Source organism: Grampus griseus (genome assembly GCF_964374135.1).
Source record: "Grampus griseus genome assembly, chromosome: 3".
NCBI lineage: Eukaryota > Metazoa > Chordata > Mammalia > Artiodactyla > Delphinidae > Grampus > Grampus griseus.
The window spans coordinates 167,101,505-167,121,338 of NC_139019.1; the positions used below are offsets into that span (position 1 = coordinate 167,101,505).

The 19,834-nt window shown below is 59.0% G+C and overlaps 3 protein-coding genes across 8 annotated transcripts in view; all 3 read right to left on the minus strand.

Annotated features, from left to right (window-relative positions):
• PNPLA6 (patatin like domain 6, lysophospholipase) overlaps window positions 1-2,696 on the minus strand; it is a gene marked incomplete at its 5' end in the record, with an annotated part of 22,980 nt that extends 20,284 nt beyond the window's left edge. For 2 of the 4 annotated variants that reach the window (XM_082650792.1, XM_082650791.1), the window contains 3 exons: window positions 208-305; window positions 493-575; window positions 746-974. In XM_082650792.1, the coding sequence (XP_082506918.1) occupies window positions 208-305; window positions 493-575; window positions 746-974 (410 nt within the window). Of the gene's footprint in view, window positions 1-207; window positions 306-492; window positions 576-745; window positions 975-1,169; window positions 1,239-2,452 lie in introns of those variants that run through there. The other 2 variants (XM_082650793.1, XM_082650794.1) reach the window with 2 other exon arrangements.
• MCOLN1 (mucolipin TRP cation channel 1) lies at window positions 2,694-10,679 on the minus strand. 3 transcript variants are annotated; one of them, XM_082650796.1, is made up of 14 exons: window positions 10,549-10,679; window positions 8,862-9,067; window positions 8,153-8,320; window positions 7,901-8,066; window positions 7,169-7,277; window positions 6,827-6,923; window positions 6,504-6,603; window positions 6,212-6,318; window positions 5,958-6,107; window positions 5,711-5,812; window positions 5,161-5,283; window positions 4,570-4,785; window positions 3,007-3,137; window positions 2,694-2,902 (listed from the first exon to the last, which is right to left on the minus strand). In XM_082650796.1, the coding sequence occupies exons 1-14, from the start codon at window positions 10,577-10,579 to the stop codon at window positions 2,866-2,868; spliced, it is 1,743 nt and encodes a 580-aa protein (XP_082506922.1). In that variant the 5' UTR covers window positions 10,580-10,679; the 3' UTR covers window positions 2,694-2,865. The 3 variants fall into 3 exon arrangements, with proteins under 3 accessions (XP_082506922.1, XP_082506921.1, XP_082506923.1); XM_082650795.1 differs by having other exon boundaries at window positions 2,694-3,137; XM_082650797.1 differs by lacking the exon at window positions 8,862-9,067 and having other exon boundaries at window positions 2,694-3,137; window positions 10,549-10,666.
• Window positions 10,680-12,310: 1,631 nt separating this feature from the next.
• Window positions 12,311-16,230, minus strand: ZNF358 (zinc finger protein 358). Its single transcript, XM_082651074.1, has 3 exons — window positions 16,170-16,230; window positions 14,366-14,471; window positions 12,311-14,120 (listed from the first exon to the last, which is right to left on the minus strand). Exons 2-3 carry the CDS (start codon window positions 14,436-14,438, stop codon window positions 12,388-12,390), a joined length of 1,806 nt encoding a protein of 601 aa, XP_082507200.1. The 5' UTR covers window positions 14,439-14,471; window positions 16,170-16,230; the 3' UTR covers window positions 12,311-12,387.
• Between the last annotated feature and the right edge of the window lie 3,604 nt (window positions 16,231-19,834).

Below are 19,834 nucleotides of genomic sequence, written 5' to 3' on the forward strand. Positions count from 1 at the left end.
CCCTGTGGCAGGGAACATCACTGAGAGAGCCCTCGGGTGACACAGACAGCCTGTCTGGTTGGGGAGAGCTCTGAAATAGTCCCACTGACATGGCAAGATTCCTAAGACAGTCCGTGGGGTTCAAAGAAGCCCGAGATACACCCTTCGGTGTGGGATGATCACTCAAAAAGCCCTGGACAGCCCCAAGTACACCTAGCACAGCCTTACTTCTTAGCAATGTTGAGCATCTTAAGTTTCTTCTTCATGCGTGGCCGGGAAGTGGTGGAGACGGAGGTGTCCACCAGCGAAGAAGTGGATTGTGATACCTGGGAGGATCAAGGATGGGGTGGGGTGGGAGGAACGCGTCAACTGCCAGTTCAGACCCTAGGGAAGAGGGGGGCAGATCCAGAGGCCCTTGATCAAGGAGGGCGGCCGGCTTACTAAGAAGTATAATTAGGGAAAGGGCAGGATCTCTGTGTGGCCAGTGGGAGCCCCAGGGGGTCCCAGACTCACCTTCCGCATAATCTTCCGGCCATAGAAAAGCACTTTATCTCTCTTCCGGAATCGATACCGCGGGCCATCCGGGGCTGGAGTTTCTAGGAGTAAGTGCGGAGAGCGGCAATCTGACCTCTACGCACACTCCGCACGGCCAGAGATGGGGACGCTGCGTGCAGGCTCCAGCAAATCCCATCTCTACTGCCTCAGGGGCCCGGACATTTCAGCTTCCCATCCCTCAGCACCCCCAGAAGGCCCTCCGGGTCCTCACTCGGCACTCGAAGCCTCCGCACCAGCAGGAGGATGAGCACGGCCGTGACCAGCACCGCGACTCCAGCCCCGATCATCACGCCCAGCACCTGCGGGACGAACGGCACTGGCTGTGCATCGCATGCCCGCTCCGCCAAGCCTTCCCCGGGAGCCGGGACGTCCGGGACCTCATCCCACGGAGCCAAGGCCGCCCCCGAGATCGCAGTTGGCCCGGGCCTCGCCTCCCCCATCTGCAAAATGGGCCAGCGCTGCTCCCTCCCCTGGGGAGCAACGCTTTCTGGAGGCTCGGCGGCCCGCAGTGCACACCGGGAAACGTAGTTCCGCCTGAACAGACGCAGACTGGTTCTCGCGAGGCCGCGATAATGCGTGCTGAGCACGTCGGGAATTGTAGTCCCCGCGGCGCCACACGAACCCCCGACCCTTACCATTCCGGTTTGCAGCGGCGCCTCCATCAGTTGTTTCAGGCTGGGCGGCAGGTCTGGTAGTTCAGACTCCTGGGGAGTAGGAAGCAGGACGAACCCGGGCAAGTCATCACTCTGGGCCCGCCCCTCCCCTGCTATAAGCCCTGCCCCCTTCGTACCCACTGCCGGGGCGGCTTCTCCGCAGGCCTGTGGGCGACTGAAGGGGCGCTGCGGAGCAGAGGGGTGGGGCAAATTGACCTCGGGGCCCGAGCTAGGGAGTAAGGTGGGTCCCCGGGTCCCCACCAGGCTCCCCTTACCTACGCACCAGGCCGACCTGATGCCCCACTTATCCAGACCCACCCTGGGGCCAAAGGGCAGCCAGCCGGGCACCCACTGTTAGCAGCCAGCGAACAAGTCCCTGAAGGGGCACGGCTCTCTCCAGCAGGTGGCCCCCTCCCCAGTCTCTGAAGGATTGATCAATCCTGACCTACCGATCCCTAGGTCGCACCCCAGCACCCCCTGCGAAGACTGGATGCCCGCACCCCACGAAAACTGGGCCCGAGTCATGGGGCCGGGGAGATGCCTGGCTCCCGGCCCAAGCCTGGCCCCGGGGAGACAGAGACTGGGGCACGCGGGAGTGCAGCCGGGAGCTCCTTCACAAGGGGTCGTGGTGCAATGCCGAGGTCTCAGTAGCATCCTGGGACGCTCGGAGTGGGGTGGGCTCGCAAAGTGTTACTGGGTGATGCTGGAGATTTACTGTCACGTAATGGTAAAGTTATGGGGTCTCTGATGGTGCAGAGCACCACTGGGATTCCAGGAACGATGCTGGCGCCATTGCTGGGAGACGTAACCAGGGACGCTGGAATTACGGGTGGGTGGGTGGGGGCTCACTAGGAAGTTACCGAGAGATTCTGAGGATTATAGGACTATTACTGGGAAAACCGAAAGCTGGTTGGGCACGTCCCTGCAGTCGTCCGAACATGATACTGAGGAATGCTGGAATATTACTGAGACTTTTCTGGGAGGCTGAGGCTGTTTCTGGCGCCATTCGAGTATTAATGGAAATCTGGGGGAGTCACTGGGTCCTTGAGACATTACCTGTAAAATTCACGGGGGACTAGTCTCCTTCCACCCGAGGGTGCCCTGGCAACCGGTGCGAAAACACCTGCCGGAGGCTGGCGGGGTGGGGCGGATGGGAGAGTCAGAAAGTCGAGAGCTACCGGGAATCGGCGGAAGACACACCTTGGGAAAGCCGAGGGCTCGCTAACAACCCGCGAAGGGACGGGGCGAAGAAAACCCGGACTCACCCAAAGGGCCGCAGCCGTGGTCCACTCTGCGCCAACTCCGTTCGTGTTCTGCCCAGCGCCGCAGGCGCGGCCCCTTTAAGTTACTCACCTCTGGGTGCGCCACAGCCCCGCCCCCCGCCATGCTTGGAAGGTCGCGCGGAGCCAGCCACACTGAGTGTGGCGACGCTTTAAAGGGACCGGAGACCAGTTGGCGCAGGGAATACCCCTCCCGCTAGAAATGAGAGCAAGTTAATTTTCCCGTTTATTTACCACCCACTCTAACCCTCCCTGTCCCACTCCAATGTCCGACCCGACTAGCCCGGGCCCTCACAGGGCGCGACAAGGAGCCGGTCCTTAAAAAGCGAAGGTTAAAATAAATAAGCATGGGTCTCCGCAGTCCGGGGGCTAATGTCCTATGACGGTCCGGGTCCGAGTCAATTCACCAGCAACGAATGCTCCTCCGAAGCGTCCCTGGAGGAGGGTCGGTGTCAGCGGAGGCGGAAGGCATCAGCTCCCTCAGGCCCGCTTCCCTTCCCCCCAGCCAATCCCAAACCCAAGCCAACCCGGCCTCCAACCTGCCGCAGCAGCAGAGGAGGCTGCAGGCGGAGCCGCTCCCACGGCGGAATTTGCCGGAGGTGGGGCTGTCTTGGCACTGCGCGATGTAGGCCTGGAGCTCGCTCTCTTCTCCGCCCGCCCCGCCCGGATGCTGGGGAGAGATGCCCGGCGGCCCGGCATGAAAGTGGCCTCTGACTTCCGAGGCCCTTGAGATGCGCCCTCCCCTACCCCTCCTCCCCCCTTCTCCCCAGTCATCTGGATCTTCTCACCGGTCCTTGTGGACCAACCAGGCTCCCACCTCTGGGCCTCTGCACCGTGCTGTGCCCTCCACCTGCTGTTCCTCGTGGTTTGCTTCACCCGGAGACATTCCCTGACCACTGAATGTGTGCACACCCTGAATCTTGGTCAGTTGGTGCCCTCCGCTGTGGCTCCAGCGCCTCGAGCCGTGCCTGACCCAATCTGGGTGCTTGGCAACCACCCACTTGTGGGGGCGGCGAGCAGGCGGGGTGCAAACATCTGCATTCCCAGCAGCAGTGAATGTTCTGGCTTTTAGCCTTGTCTTCATCTCTCCCAACCTCACAGGGCCAATATCTCCTCTCCAAGTCCTTTCTGGCTCTAGGTCTTTGCTTTGGCTGTTCCTTCTCCCTGGTGCTCTCTCTTGGGCTCCTGTCTCATCGATCCAGAACTTCCTGAGATGATGGAAAGGTGTGATATCTATGCTGTCCAAATCTGGTAGCTAGTAGTCACATTGGCTTTTGGGCACTTGCTCTGTGGATGGTGTAAGTGAGGAACTGCATTTGGAATTGTATTTCATTTTCATACTAGAGACTACTACTGGACAGCACATTCTAGAAACTTCCCTGGACTCAGCCCGATACGAGTCTAAAGCAGGGGCCTCTCTGTAACCTGCCATTCTTCCTTTACACCTCTCATCAGTTGGCTGTTATACTCCCGTTTGTGCATCATTCATCCTGCCCATCAGTCTTGGACCGACCATGTACGTTTCCTCAGGTGCCTGGCACCCAGCACCAGGCTTGGCACACGGTAGGCTGTCACACGTGTTTGCTAAAAGATCCTGTCTACCTGCCACGCCCATGTTCTGCTCTGACCCTCGCAGCCTGCAGGACAACCACCCTTCCCCAGACCCACAGGACAGAGGGGTTGGGAGCGGGGCTTCCGGAATGAGACAGTCGTAGGTTGAGCTGGGTTCCACCACGTGCTTGGTAGCTGACCTTGGGCGAGTCACTGAAATTCTATGGCTTAGCTTCCCTGTCGGTGAAAGCAGACGCAGGAACCCTACCTGGCCCGAGCCCCACACCTTGATAAAACTGAGAGTGTGGCAGCTGTGACCGGGACGGTATGGGTCCCTCCTGGGCCCCCCAATTCCGAGCCACCCTCTCCTTTGGCCTCGTAGCGTCTCCCACATTCTCTCCCTGGGTCCTCCTCTGCGCACCCCGCCGTGGCCAACCACGAGGGACTCAGAGCCCGAGTCTGGGGCCGTGCATGGACACATGCATGCACGGCCCCACGGGGAGGCAGGGGGACGGCAGGCCGGCGAGGGGGCGGGTGGGCCGGCAGCTGACCTTGATGGTGTCGTAGGCGCCGGTGATGAGCGCGATGAAGAGGCTGAGCACCATGTAGATGAACAGGCTGATGAAGGAGTACAGGTAGAGCTGGGAGAACAGCCAGACCAGGCTGCTGCGGCCCTGCTGCGCCTGCATCGCCGCGAACGTCACGAACATGTCATCCCCGTTGATGAGCGAGAAAAGGCACTCCGACACCATGGACAGCGAGCGGAACTGCCGGCGGGCAGGGGGTCAGGGGTCAGAGGGAGTTGTGGGCACGGCTGGGGGCCGGGGTTGGGGGCTTTGTGGGGTCAGAGGGGACAGCGTACAGAGTACCAGTAGTCACGATAGAGCCACTTGGGGGGGGGTCACTGAATAATGACAACGTCATAGAGTCAAGGCTAGGGTCACCGGGGATCAGAGGGGATGGTGGGTAGAACCGCTGCAAACTTGCTGGTAAGGAACCGGGGGTCAAGGTGGGTCATTCAGTGTCACCAAGTCAACAATAGATAGACCAGGAGTCAGGGGGCTTGGGAAGTAAGATGGGGAGCCAGGGATCCCTCATCTGTGGGTCACAAGCGCCACCCACAGGTCCCGGCCAGCCCCTACCTTCACATGGTAGGGTCCCAACACAATCCAGCCGCAGAAGCAATAGCCCAGGTAGATGACGGCCACACAGCAACAGAAGCGCATGACGCTGGGCAGGGCCACCCGCAGCGTGGCAATAAGGATCTGCGGAGGGGTGGGGGTTGGGGTCGGGGGAGGGTGGGGGTGTGTGTCAGCAATGGGGGCGGGACCACAAGCCAGGTGGGCCGTGAGCCTGCAGATGGGGTGAAGCCTGCCCAAGGGCATGATGGGGTGACCACAGAAACGGGGATGACCATCAACAAGGCAGGGTGGTGCTGAGTAGGCCCAAGGGCACCCCCTGGCTGGACTCAGCTCGGGGGAGGAGTATGAAAGAGCAGGCTCATGTGACCCCTGCCCAGGTGGAATGACAGGTGTGCCTGGTGTGGGCAGGTATGGGGAAGAGGCTCCTGGCGGGTCATCTGCAGGGGCTGGTGATGGCAATACGTGTACGAATTTATCTGGGGATGGGGGTGGCAATTAAAGGGCACGTGGCCACCCCTGGGAGGGCCCCGCCTGCACGTCGGAGGCTTACGTTGTACTTGTGGAAGAAGGTCAGGTAGCGGATGACACCGACCCAGACGAGCAGCGTCGAGGTGCCCAGGAGGATGCTGCAGACGTCATAGCTTGCCAGGTTCTAGGGGCAGAAGCAGCGTCAACCCCATCCAGCCTGGCCCTTCCCTGGGGATGGGGCCCCGGGCAGGCATCAGCAGGGGTGGGAGAGGGGTCCAGGGTCTGGAAGGAGACCCCGGGGCTCGGGGGCAGGGCGTGGCAGGACCCACCTTGGCTTCGATGCCAATCTTCATGATGGTGCCTGAGATGGTGAGCACGTCACTGGTGACCAGCAGGATGTACCAGCCGTTGACAAATTCCAGCCGCTCCCACAGGCTGATGACCTGTCCCCGCTGCCGCCACATGAACCTGACAAACTCCTGCAGGGGGAGGTGGGCGGGGTGAGGGCCGGTCCGGACGTGGGAGGCTTGCCACCCGGGCCTTGACGGTCCCAGAGCTGGGGAAGGCTGGGGGCGGCTCTCACGCTCTGCAGCAGGAAGCCTCGCAGCAGCGAGCAGGCGCACAGCAGGAAGGAGAAGGCACAAGTCAGGATCACGACCACGTCAAAGAGGAGCCGGAAGCTGTTGTCTCCTGTGCGGAGGGGCCGAAGGCAGGGCCAGGAGTGAGGCGGCTTCAGGGCGGGTTTGGGTTGGTCATCAGGCTCATGGGTTTCTCTGGATAAGTCGGGAGTTTGGTCCGTGCTGGTCTGGGGCTTGGGGAATTCCTGGGCAGGCTGGGGCCCCTGGTCAGCGCTAGTCGGGGGCTTGGGGGCTCACCGTGGCCGAAGACGCTGGGGTGCTTACACTCCTGGATGTGGGCCTGGGTCTCCAGGCTGATGGGGATACGCCCACTGTGTGCCTTATTGTCAAATGTGATCTGCAGGGGTGTGGCGGGACGGGACGGGACAGAGTAAACCTCAGCAGACCTAGGCCCCCAGAGGCGCACGACGGATGGTCTCTCCAGCCCCAGCCTCCCCCATCACCCCCACGCTGCCCTTGGCCGAGGGTCCCCAGCTCCAGGACTCAGCAGTCCCCGGCCCACCATGCCACCCCGTCCCTGGCCGGTCCCTCGCCCCACCCCCCAGGCGTTGCGGGCTCACCAGGATGCTGAAGGTGTAGCAGTCTGGGATTTCATTGTTGATCAGGCTCTGGAGGTTGATGGTCTTCAGCTGGAAGTGGATGGTGACGTTGATCAGCCTGGGGGGGGGGTGAGGCTTGGGTGAGGGTGGGGGGGCTCTGCCCATCCCTCCTGCCCCGGAGCGCCAGCACTCCTGCCCCACGCTGACTCTGCAGCTGGCAGAGGAAGTGCTCGCCTGGCCGCATCGGCATGGCCCGCCCCTGCCCCCGCCTGTGGGGAAGTGGCTGCCCTGCCCCCACCCCCACCCCTGAAGATGCCTGGAGTCCTGCCTCCCCCCTCCTCGGCCCCCTTGATGGGGCAGTACTTGTGGAATTTGAGCGTGAGGTTCTTGTAACTGGTGCTGCCATCCAAGAGGGAGAGCTCATCACTGGGGGGCACGGGGGGTCTCTCGGGAGGGTCCACCCGGATACAGTCTGAAGACAGGGAGTCAGGGAAGGGACACTGGGGACAGGGGAGGCACAGGCAGGTCTCCCCAGAGTCCCCGACAGACCCCTTCCCGGCTTTCCTTCCCCCTTCATACTTCGACATTTGTCGTTTGTTCCTGCTGTCTCCCCCTAGGGTCAGGCCTGGTCTGTCTGTCTCACTCCCTACACAGACCCTAGTGCCTGGCGCTCAGTGGGCCCCCAAATGTTTAGGGAATGAATGATAGTGAAACATAACACTCAGCTCTTTCCGCGTGCCAAGCATTCTGCTAATCATCAAATTATTAACGATTGTGACCACCCCATCTCGCGGATGGGCAGGACGCAAAGTGGATTTTAAAGATTTTTTTTTTTTTGATGTGGACCATTTTTAAAGTCCTTATTCAATCTGTTACAACATTGCTTCTATGTTTGTTGTTTTTTTTTTTTTTTCCGGCTGCCAGGCATGTGGGATCTTAGCTCCCTCACCGGGGATTGAAACCGCACCCCCTGCATTGGAAGGCAAAGTCTTAGTCACTGGGCCGCCGGGGAAGTCCCTAAAGTGGGATTTTTTTTTTTTTTTTTTTTTTTTTTTTTTTAAATCCCGACAGCTGAGCCCTGCCCGGCCCACTCACCAGTGATGACCATGGGGTCGATGTCAAAGGTGTCATTGGCTGGGTCCACGTGGCCCCGGTGGTAGTAGCACTGGCAGAGGGCCAGGGCCGAGCCATTGGCCCAGGGCCCGCCCCCGCCCCGCACGTAAGCATACCGACCCAGGGACACGTCGGGGAGCATCAGGTACTGTGGGCAAAGGAGGGGAGGGTCAGTGAGCCCCGCCCGTTCTCCCGGGTGGGCCCACCTGCCCACCTGCTCCTGGTTGCCCACACCTGGTCCACGGCGTGGAAGATGGCCTGGTACAGCTGCTCCTGGGTGTAGGCCGCAAACGTGTCGTCCGCCCCGTCCGAGTAGCCCAGCAGGAAGAGGTGCCGGAAGGCGATGGTGTTCTCCTCCCGGAATGTCACCACCAGCTGGTTGCTGAGCCCAAACAGGATGAGCTGGCGGGAGGGATGGGGAGGATTGGTACTACCGGCATGGGGTCTCCCACGGCGCATGAGCGGAGGCAGAGTAAAGAGAAGGCCCACCCCATGAGGGCATGACCACCCTACGTCCCCAAGGCGCAGCGCAGAGTGGCCACTCATAGAACTCGTGGCAACAACTAATGTTCATGAAATGTTTACCGGATGAATGCTCGAGAGTAAGCACAGCATCACACTGCCAGGGTCCGAGTGCCACCTTCCAAGGCTCAGCTGCTATGTGACTTTGGACAAGTCCCTTAACCTCTCTGAGCCTCAGCTGTCCTATCTATAGAAAGGGGCAAGAGCAGTGGCTAGGACCTCAGAGGGCATTTATGAAGCTTAAAGGAGCTGCTCCCGTGCAGATCTGAGAGGGCTTCCTGACGGATTAGTGCCACTGTCACTATCATGATATGGGGCTGTGGGGTCAGGACTAAGCTCTGACTCCAAGATTCTCCTTCGAGGAAAACAGCAACCACAGGTGGCATTCTGTGGGGTGGGGTGGGGGCCCTGAAGGTCTCACCTGCACTGTGACCACCAGGATCTTCACCACCTGCAGCATGAGCTTAAAGGGCTTGCGGCCCTTGGCCCGAAATTTATCACAGGGGCTCATGAAGAAATACTTGAGACGACGGCGGAGATCCTCCTCTTCTGGAGGGGTGGAAGGGGCTGGGGAAGGCGCCACCTGGGTCCCATATCCAGGTTTGGGTGTCAGGAGGCGCTCAGTCTCTGTGGGATGGGAGAGGGCAGTGGGGACCAGGCCTAGGCAGGTTCACCTGCCAATAGGGGAGGCAGGTCCCAAGCTCCAGCCAAGAAAGAACTCTGAGAGATCTAAGGAAAACCAGAAAATCCGTAACATTTTAGGGATCTATGCAGCAGTGCTGGCTCAGCGGTTTCAAGTCACTCCAAAGGGCCTGAGTTGATTCCTGCCCCTGCTCCAGGGCACTCGGCTTCCCGGAGCCTCAGCTACCTCATCTGCAAAATGGGGCAATAAAATCTCTCACCAAGAAGCTAAGGATTTGACACTTACAAAGCATTCGGTCTCTGAGTCTCAATAATTCCTCAATGAATAGAGCCTATTCTATTTTTTTGGTTTGTTTTTGGTTTTTTTTCGCTGTGCCGTGTGGCATGTGGGATCTTAGTTCCCCGACCAGGGATTGAACCGAGCCACAACAGTGAAAGCGCTGAGTCCTAACCACTGGACCCCCAGGGAACTCCGAATAGAGGCTACTCTAAGGACCACTTATTCCTTTCAATCCTGACCAGTCCAAGATGAAAGTCCAAGTTTTCAGCAATGGCTCGGGTCATAGCTGGTCACAGCAGCCCTGAACTGTTCCTGACACAACTCACCATCCCCACTGGGAGAACCCCGCTTCCTTCCAGGGTCTGGCTGGCCTGCTGCCTGGCATGGCCACCAGGATGAAATGTAGGCACTGTCAGAACCTGTCTGGCAGGGAGGGCCAGCCCCTGGTCCCTTTGGAGCTCAGATGCTATCGTGGTTGTTTACAAGATAGCTGGATGGGAAGCCAGAAGGGAGGCTGCCTCCCTGGCTGGGATCACAGCTAATTCATCCCAGACTCTACCAGCCAGGACATCTTTCAGGTGTCTGCAGCTAGCTTAAGAAGGGAAGATCAACACAAAGGGCATTCCTGCATGCTGCCCTGTGAGAGGCGACTGAGCTTCCTTGTGTTTGGAGAGCTGAAATTGAGTTAGGCGCCTGCGCTTAAGGTGGCAACCCCGCCCCCAGCACTCCTGCCTAAGTTTAGAGAAGCTGAACATTTGCCTCCTGGTTTGTGGAAGAAAAGCCTGGGAATCTGACGTGCGGGTTGGAGAAGCTGGGGCCCGCTGTCGGAGTTCCAGCAAAGCTGAACAATCCGAATCTAGGCTCAGAATGCAAATCCTGGGACCCTCGCCGCCTGAGTCGGAAAAGCTGGCGATCCACCAGCTGCCTGAATTGAGGTACTCAGAGCAGAGCCTGGGTTCAGGAAGGGCGGTCGGAGTCCCGCCACTCCGAGGTCGGAGAAGCTGATGCCCACCCGCCGCCCAGGTTCTAGGAGCCGTCTGCCCATATCTACGCCAAGGGGACGCTGAGAGGTCAGCATCAGAGTTGAGGAAAGGGAAACCGGGAGCTCCGCCGCCCCAGGTTGGAGAAGCCGCCCGCCCGTCCGCCGCACGCGTCCTGGGACTTGCGGGGCCACCCGCGCCCTCACCTGAGCCGCGCGGGCCTACGGGCACCGCCATGCCGGGGAGGGGAGCGCCGAACGCCGGCGGGCGCGGCGGTGCAACCGGCGTCTAAACACCCGCTGCTGTCACTGCGGCCTCGCTCCCTCGCGGTGTAGCTTCAAACCCTCCCGCGTCAGCTGACTCGAGCCCCAGTCACGTGACCAGCGCGGCCCTGGAGGCAGGTGACGGGATCCGGTCCCTCCCCCTGCGCCACGACGACCCCTGCCCGAGCAGCACGCATGCGTGCCTCAGCTGGCGACTTGCCCTTAGGCGGCCCCAAGGTCCTAGCGCCGACGGGCGCAAATGTGCTGGGGGATGGGCTGGCTGCTGGCTCCGTCCTGGCTCCGTCATGCCCCCGTCCAGTGCTAACCTCTTGACTTCCATGTCCAGTGTTTGACCCCTTTCCCTCCGCGGTGTCGGATGATGATCCTATCTCAAGGCTGCCCCGCTCCATCCTCCCAGAAACTCTGCGTTACTCTCAACCCCCCCTCATCCGAACTGTCCTGAAATCCTACTTCATTTCCTAATTACATCGCAAATAGGACCACTTTTCCCCACTCCTATGGCTATAAACCCATAGTCCCTCAAGATTCCCTATGGCCTGGACCACTGCAACAACCTCCCTGATCTTGGGCTCCCATTCCGGATCCCCTCCATTCCACTCGCCATCCAGCAGCCAGAAGCATCTTCAAAAAATAATTCGTATCAGTCAGAACCTGTTGGTAGCTTCCCATTTCCCTGGGATGACAAGCAAACTCCCCTCTTCAGTCTACCAGGGCCTTCTGTTCTGGCCCCACCTAACTCCTCCCCTAGCTCATCTCTCAACGGCCCCAGGGCCTTTGCACAATCTTGCCCTAGAGCATAAAGGTTAAGAACTTAGGCTCTGGAGGGCAGACAATTTGGGTTTAAATCTGGGCGCTCCCAACCACCACTTCTGGGTCTTCCAAAAAGTCCCTTGAACGCCATGTGCCTCAGCGTCCTCATTTGCAAAATGGGAATATTCATAGTTACCTGCCTCGTGGAGCTGCCGAGAGAATTAAATGAGAAAATGCTAGAGCATAGCACAAGCCTGGGCAAACAGTACTGATGATTAAATTAGAGGTTATTGGGATTATAAAGTCCTTCCTTGGGAAGGCTGTCTGCCATCTAAATCAGAAGTCTTGTTATGCTTCTTGTTGAATGTAACATACTCTGTAATTACTTTTTAAATGTTTCTAAACTTGGTCTCTGAGCTGTGTGAGGGCCAAGGCCATACTTATCTTGTTCCCTGCTGAGACCCAAGCAATCAACAGATGTTTGTTGGATGCATAAATGAGTGCCCTCCTTTGTCCCGTGGTGTACCTGCAATGTGGGCTTTGAAGGGCAAGGGGTAAGTTAGGAGAGCAGACGGGGCAGGGCCACCCACATGGTTTCATACCAGCCTCCACCATCAGCCTACTAGACGGTCAACATGCCAGAAATCCCACCATTCCTGGGAAAGCCAACTCCAAAAGGAAGGGAGTTAGATCACCCACAGGATAAGTCTGCCCCTGACTGGGGTGGCCAGGTCTGGGGGAGCAGGGAGTGGCAACTGCTGGGATGGACCAGTGTGAGCCCTTGTGGGGGAAGCTAGGAAGCCTGGAGGGTATTGGGGGAGGAGCCAGGACATTGACGTTCTATTTGTATGTTTGGCTCCGGCCATACCCTCCCATCTCCAGAAGAGGCTGTGCATCAGAGGAAAAACAGCAACAGGAGAACCACAACACAGAGCCAGGAGGCGGTGGGAGGATTTTACTAACTGCACAACACACAACTTTCCCAGGCCCCTGTGGGTGCCAGCATGCCCTTCAGCCATCAGGCCCCAGCAGTGCCCCTTGCTCCTGCACCCACTCGGGGCTCTCACCGGTAGGGAGGACTGCGCCGACAGTGTCATGGGTGGGAGAGCCGGGGTCAGGGTGGGACTCAGAGCTGGGGTCAGGGCTGGGCACGGGATCCGGGTCGGGGCTGGGACCAGATCTGTGATCGGGGCTGGCCACAAGGTCGGAATTGGCATTGTGCCCAGGCTCAGGGTCAGAAGATTTGACAGAATCAGGGGTGGGGGTAGATCCAGAGCCAGGGATGGGTTTGGGGCTGGGATTGGGGGGGGAGCCCAGCGCAGAGCCAGGGTCAGGGTCAAGGCCAGAGCTGGGGCCGGGGCTGAGGCCCAGGCCTGAACCCAGCACAGAGACAGCATCAGGACCCAGAAGGGAGACCTGCCCCGGCCTCAACATCGAAGCGGGGCTGAGGCCCAAACCGGCGGCGGCCGCAGCAGCTGCAGCGGCCGCGCCCTCATGCACTCGCTTGTGCTTGGTGAGGCTGGAGGCTTGGCCGAAGGCCTTGCCGCAGAGCTGGCAGCGGTAGGGGCGCTCGCCCGAATGCACGTGCAGGTGCTGCAGCAGCGCCGAACTCTGCCCAAAGGCCTTGGAGCAGTGGGGGCAGGCATAGGGCCGCTCGCCGGTGTGGATGCGCAGGTGATGCTGCAGGTTGGAACTCTGGCCGAAGGCCTTGCCGCAGTGGGGACAGCGGTAGGGGCGCTCGGCCGTGTGTGTGCGCTGGTGCTGCAGCAGCGCGGAGCTCTGGCCAAAGGCCTTGCCGCACTGCGGGCACGGGTACGGCCGCTCACCTGTGTGCGTGCGCAGGTGCTTCAGCAGCGCCGAGCCCTGCCCAAAGCCCTTGGCGCACACCGGGCACTTGTGCGGCCGCGGGCCGCCGTGCGTGCGCAGGTGCTGCGCCAGCAGCGAACCGTGCCCGAAGGCTTTGCCGCACACAGGGCAGTGGTGCGGCTTCTCGCCGCTGTGGCTGCTGCGGTGCTTGAGCAGCGTGGAGCGCCAGCCAAAGGCCTTGCCGCACGCCGCGCACTGGTAGGGCCGCGCGCCCGTGTGGATGCCGCGGTGCTGGGCCAGCGTGGCGCCGTGGCTGAACGACTTGCCGCAGTCGGGGCAGCGGTAAGGCTTCTCGCCGCTGTGGGTGCGGCGGTGCTGGCTCAGACCCGAGCTGCGGCGGAAGGCTCGCCCGCAATCCGGGCAGGAGAAGGGCCGGGGCGGGCTGGCAGGTGCAGGGAGCACCGCGGGGCCGGCGGCCAGGACCTCGGGGGTGGCAGTGAGGTCGGACGAGAGGGGGTCCAGGTCTGGGGTGGCAGCGGGACTGAGGGTGTCGCTGTTAGGGTCGAGAACCAGGGGGACGGGGCCGATGACGTCTGGGTCGTCAAAACTTGAAGACATGGGGTCGAGATCTTGGGGATCCGAGTCATGGATCCCCGAGATGGAGCTCGGAGCTTCCACATCGGGATCCAGATCCTCGGAGACAGGCTCCAGCTCTTCATAGCTGGGGTCCACATCTTCAGAGACAGTGTTGAGGTCTTCCGGCTCAGGCTCTGGGTTTTCAGAAACTGGGTCCAGCTCTTCACTCTTGGGGTCTAGGTCTTCTGAGTCGGAGTCAAGCTCTTCATAATTGGGCCTCGGGCCTTTGTGGCCTGGGTTCCTGACTAGGACCGAACGCCGCATCCCGGGTGTGGAAGTGCTGGCTGCTTCCGGGGCAGGCTCTACGGGGTGAGGGCAGAAGGTGAGTGGAGGTAGGTTCTGGAGAACCGGGGGGTCTCTTTTGGAGCCTGAGCAGGGAAGGGAGAGGGGGCTAGACCGTGCCCCAGATCCCACTCCGGGGCACACACATGGATCATTCTCTTGTCTTGTACTGCAGGGAGATTTTGTACTCGCCCCCGCCAGGGCAGGGAGAAGAGGGACCCTGGTGGGACATGGGGAGGGGGGGACTCCCTTCTCAGCCCCACACCTGGATAGAAGTCGTGGGACCCAGCACTAGAGGTCTCCAGTACCCAGCTCCATGGCTCTGCCCCTCTCTCCATCCTGGGCTCCTCCTCTGGTGGGCAGCTTGGGTCCTGTGGAGGAGAGAGAGTCTAGATACCTATCCCCTTGACCATGGCCCCTTCATGGGGAAGAGGGGAGGGTGTCTGGGTTCTCGTGCTTTCTGCTAAGTACATGGCCTGAATTCCTTCCCACAGTTGGGGGTGGCATGTTTGGGGGCTCCTAGTAGGGAGGGCGACCCCTGGCTCACCTCCTAGAGAAGAAGCATCCTGACCTCTGAAGCCTCTATCTGGGGGAAAAGTGGGGCGGGGGCAAACAACAACTGGTACTCCTCACTGGGGGAGTGCAGAAAGACCCCTGGCTTGCTTCCTGGGGAAGAGACAACGTGAATTCCAAACCTTACAATTCTGGGGTAGGACTGAGTCCAAACACCTGTATTCTATCTTAGATAGAAGATCCTGAATGCAGATTTCTAAAGCTAGAGTGAGTGCGGGGATATAATATGTGGGACCCCTGGAGGGAGCAGGGAGACCCATGGATCCATCAGCCAGGGGGGTAGGGACAGGTGTCGGTGTACCTATTTGCCCAAGTAGATAGAAGATCCTGAATTCTAACCCCTAGCTGGGGTGGGCAGAATAATACCTGGGGCTCCTCTTGGGTTACTGGAGGGACCCTGGGCCATCTCCTAGGAAGGGGAGATTCCTGAGTGACTGACCCCACGATCGACGTACGGGAATGGGCGTCAGGAACTCTGGTCCCCTCCTGGAAGGAAGATCCTGAATTCTAGCTCCATGGCTAGAGGTAGGGAGGGGGGCAGAGAAACAAGCTGGGATCCCTTCAGGGGAGCAGGAGGAAATCAGGATTACCTGAAGGGGAGGTGATGCCCACCACATGGCTAGGCCTCGGGGAGAAAACAACAAATAGATCTATTCCTGGGAGACAGGGGAGGACCTCTGGCTCTCCTTCTGGGGAGGGGGACCTCCCAAGCCACAACCCCAGAGCTGGGAGTGGGTACGCAAACAGAGGGCTGAGTTCCTAGTTCACCTCCTTAACTTCCACGACGGAGGGTCAGGAGACAGTGCTGAGTCCCTTCCTAGATTCCCAGGGGGCAGGGGGACCCTAAGATTAGCTCCTGAATTCCCATCTCTGAGCTGCACGCTGGGAGGAGAGATAACTGGGATCCTTCTCTGAGTTCCTGGGGGGCAGGTGGAACCCTGGATCACCTCCTGGGGAAGGGGCTTCCAGAACTCTGGACCCCAAGACTGGAGAGTGAGGGGAACAATAACTGGGGTCCTGGGGGAGGGAGGGAACCCCTGGATCCCCCTCTTGAAGATGGGCTTCCTGAACTCCCTACCCCAGGCTGAAGGGTGAGGAGAACAATACCTGGGGCCACTTCTGGGTTCCTGGGGTGGGGGGTCTGGAGCGCCTCCAGGGGAGGCGGGCGTCCTGGACTCCCGTCCCCACCCCAAGTCAGGGGTTCTCCCCCCACCCCCATACCTCCCGATTGACGGCGCCCAGCTCGGGCCGGGCCCTCCCCTGGGGCCGCAGCGGCGGAACCGGCGCGCTAGGCCCGCGGGTCGCGCGGCCCCCTCCCATCGCGCCGGCGTCTCTGCTCTCCCGGGCCGGGGCTGGCGGCGCGCGAGGCGAGGGAAGGGGGTGGACAGAGGTCGCCCAGGGCCGCGCCCCGCGCCGGGGCCCCCTGCCCGCCCGCCCCCCTCACCCCCGCCCCATCGCGGCCGCCGCCCGCCCGACCAGCTCACGGGGACACTCACCCGGCGCCCCTCGCCCCAGCCCGGCCCGCCGCGCCCGCCGGCGCCCCCAGGGCCCGCAGGAAGCCCCCCGCCCGCCAGCCCCGCCGGCGGCCCCCTCGGCCCTGCGGCCCCGCCAAGCGCTCCCAGGGAGCGAGAGGGGCCGGCCGAGGGCCGCAGCGGGAGCTGCTGGGACTTGTAGTTCGCCCGCGTCCGCCTCGGCCGTCGCCATCGCTGCCCCCGCCTCCCCCCGGGCCAGCCTTTGTCCCGGCCCGGCCACCCGGCCGCGCGGCCGCGCCTTTGTCTGCGCCGCGCCCCGCCCGCGCTGTCCCCGCCGCGGCCTCTCCTCTTCTGCGTCTCTCTCAGCCGCTCTCGATCCCTCTCCGCCTCTTCCTCTCTCTCTCTGTTCCTTCTCTGTCGCTCTGTCCCTCTATTTCTATGTCTCTCTCCATTTCAATCTCTTTGCCTCTCTTGCCCTCACTTTTTCTGCCTCTGTCCCTCTGTGTCTCTATCCTCTTCTCTCTCCCTGTCTCTGCCTCCTGCCCAGGTCTCTGACTCTCTCTGGTTTCAAGAAACACCGAACATTCTCTCTCTGTCTTGCAGACTGGCCACGCACATCAGCATAGTCAAGACGCTGAGAATTTACAAACTTGTGTATCTTTGCTCAGTCCAGCATTTCCCTCTAAGACTCCTCCTCCAAGGAAAAGAGTTGGGGATACTGAGTGTTTCCTCCTTCTCCTCCCTGGTCACGCACCGCTGTCACTGGTGGACTCCCCGTGCCTGATGCTCCCTCTGAAGCCTAGACCAGATCTGGGAAGCACTCCGGGCAGACTTTACCTGGAGACACAGATCCCCGTGAGGAGGGAGTGAAATACAGCCCTGGCAGCTGGCAGCTGGGCCGTGAGATGTTCTTCCCTGAACATAAACAACGATCCCAGAATATAAACAATGATCACACAAGGCCGCTCTGTGACCGCGCCTGAGCCGAGATAGACACAAGGACACTCTGCAACCACAAAAATGAACACACACCCCCTCCTCTCCCCCCCGCAACTAACTCAGATGACCGCCGCTTCTTCCCAATGATGGCCGCATGTCCATCCTCCCACTTCTGAGATAAGAATCACCAAAATACCCAGTCCCAGTCGCCGATCTGCTCCCTGCTTGCTGACAGCACCAGGCTAGAGCTGCTTCTACTCTCCTCTTCTTAAAATTACCCAGCACAAGCCTGAATCCTAAAAGATGCCCTCCTGTCCCCCAACTCTTCTGGAGATGCCCCATGGTTCCCCGCTACGGGATCTTCCTTGCTGCGCAAGCTAAAAAAATTTTTTTTGACTACAGGCGTGCTTCTGATGGTCTTTGACGAATTTGGACAACACCTACCCTTGCGTGCAAATCAGGCCTCCAGGAGACTTCGCTCTTCCTTCCAGAACCTTCTAGATCTGGGCTGAACTTGTGGCCTGAGACCTGCTTTCCAGCTCTCTGTGGAGAAGCCAGCAGCAGATCTGAGAGACTTGAAACTGCAATTGGATTATGTCGCTTGTTCTTCATCCTACTGGATGATCCCATTACAAATAATACTTGTAATGACAGCTGTCATTTCAGTCTGCCCAGTATGTCTCTCAGCACCTCGCTTTCCCTTTGTGGAGCCCCCTCCACTACTCCAGATGGACCCGTGTCTAACCCGTGCCCCCCCAGTACCATGCGATCTAAACTTACCAACCCAAGAACCCCACCCCCCGGCCACAATGAGGGCTGGGACGAAGTCATGAGGTTGGAGAATCTCTTTCTTCCTTTGGGATCATGAGCTGCTTATTGGCTTCCTTCTGCCTGCACCCACCTTCCTCAGTTGTCTGGAAGAACAGTCTGCAGACTGAAGCCAATCTATACCAGGATGTAGAGGTGAGAGACAGAGAGACAGCTCTAGCTATATTGGTTGAGCTCTTGGACATAGCCGTACCTGAAGCCGGAAAGCTCACAGTCTTTCCAGCCAACAAATTTCCTGGGTATTTGAGCTAGTTTAGTGGGTTTCTGTCTCTTGCAGTCATGACAGTCTTGACTAATTTAGACATGATTTCCAGAAAAGGGAAGGGTATTGAAGGAAATAACTTAAAATGTGAAATTGGCTGAACAAAGGTGAAGTAGAGGGCCAGGGCCACCTTGACATATATATTCATTATAAAGTGAATAGGCCTTCAAGACTTATGCAGTGCACAACCTCCCCAGATATATGTGGCAGCCCTGTAGAAGGGCCTTGCTCAGGAAACCAGAAATCTGTTATGTTGAAGAAAAATGGCCGATTAAATCGTTGCCCGTTTTATCTTCGCACTCTGTGTGTCACCTGAGACTGCGGCTCAAGCGGCTTTGGAGGAAAATATCAGGATGTTGGAACATGTGGGAGCTTTCATGAAGTCTTCGGCAAGGTCTTATGAGATAGACACAAGCTACCTCTATGTGCTCCTTTTTTTATACATTTATTTATATTTATTTATTTGGCTACACTGGGTCTTTACTGCTGCACATGGGCAGTACTCTGTCACGGTGCATGGGCTTCTCATTGCGGTGGCTTCTCTTGTTGCGGAGCACGAGCTCTAGGCGTGTAGGCTTCAGTAGTTGTGGCTTGCGGGCTCTAGAGCACAGGCTCAGTAGTTGTGGCGCACGGGATCTTCCCGGACCAGGGATCGAACCCCTGTCCCCTGCATTGGCAGGCGGATTCTTAACCACTGTGCCACCAGGGAAGTCCCTATGAGCACCTTCTTAAAGCAGAGTCTAGCACCTGCTCAATTTTGTGAGATTGCTACGGCTGAATTCTCTGCCCCAATCTAAAAGAGGAAGTTAGTACTGAGATGGGGAGATAAGATTGGGATTATCAGAGATCCGGTGGGCTCTTAATGCCTCAGCCTTTCAAGCATTGAACACTGAACACTGCCTGTCTATTAGGCACAATTAACCTCATTGGGAAGAGCCTATTGGCTGAGTCTTTCTGCCCTCTAGATTGTAACCTGGGGCAAGATAGATGCTGTGGGGCTGGGCAGGCACAGGTCTGTTGCTAGGAGACAGGATCCAGCAAGATTGGGCTCCAGACTCCAAGATCCTGGTGAGATTTGGAGAACCAAATCACCCAGGCATCCAATCACAGCATTCCATCCCTCTGGACACAGTGATTGGTTCACAGCTGGACATGTGACTCAAATGGGCCAGTCAGAGGGTTGTTAAATTCTAACGTGAGGAGTTGAGGGGAAGACCTCCACCCCTTCCTTTGGGGCTTTAATCATTAGGATTTGCGTTTTGTTTTGTATTGTTTTTGCTTTTGTTTTTTGCCACTGCTTGGACTGAGAGGCGGCAAGGGAGAGAGCATGCCTGATGAGGAATTAGCAGGCTTGATGTTAGACCTAATTACAGACTTTCTTGTTTCTAAGTCAATAAAATCCCTTTCTGCTTGAGCAGATACAGCTGGGTTTCTGACACTTGCAACAAAAATACCCAAGACATTAACAAAATTTAGGCACTGTTTATTGAGCTGCAGCCAAGTGCGAGGCCCTGTTTTAAGAATGGTATATGAGGGCTTCCCTGTTGGTGTAGTGGTTAAGAATCCGCCTGCCAATGCAGGGGACACGGGTTTGAGCCCTGGTCCGGGAAGATCCCACATGCCGCGGAGCAACTAAGCCCATGCGCCACAACTACTGAGC

What these genes read in the sequence shown, in the direction of transcription:
- MCOLN1 (XM_082650795.1), bottom strand. Translation starts at nt 10,579, where the DNA reads ATGGCGGTGCCCGTAGGCCCGCGCGGCTCAG. An exon ending in TCTTCCACGCCGTGGACCAG is followed by an intron (nt 8,067 to 8,152) that starts GTGTGGGCAACC and finishes CTTTGCCCACAG; the next exon opens with TACCTGATGCTCCCCGACGT. An exon ending in TGGGACCCTACCATGTGAAG is followed by an intron (nt 4,786 to 5,160) that starts GTAGGGGCTGGC and finishes GCCCGCCGGCAG; the next exon opens with TTCCGCTCGCTGTCCATGGT.
- ZNF358 (XM_082651074.1), bottom strand. Translation starts at nt 14,438, where the DNA reads ATGGAGAGAGGGGCAGAGCCATGGAGCTGGGTACTGGAGACCTCTAGT. An exon ending in GTCCCACGACTTCTATCCAG is followed by an intron (nt 14,121 to 14,365) that starts GTGTGGGGCTGA and finishes CTCACCCCGTAG; the next exon opens with AGCCTGCCCCGGAAGCAGCC.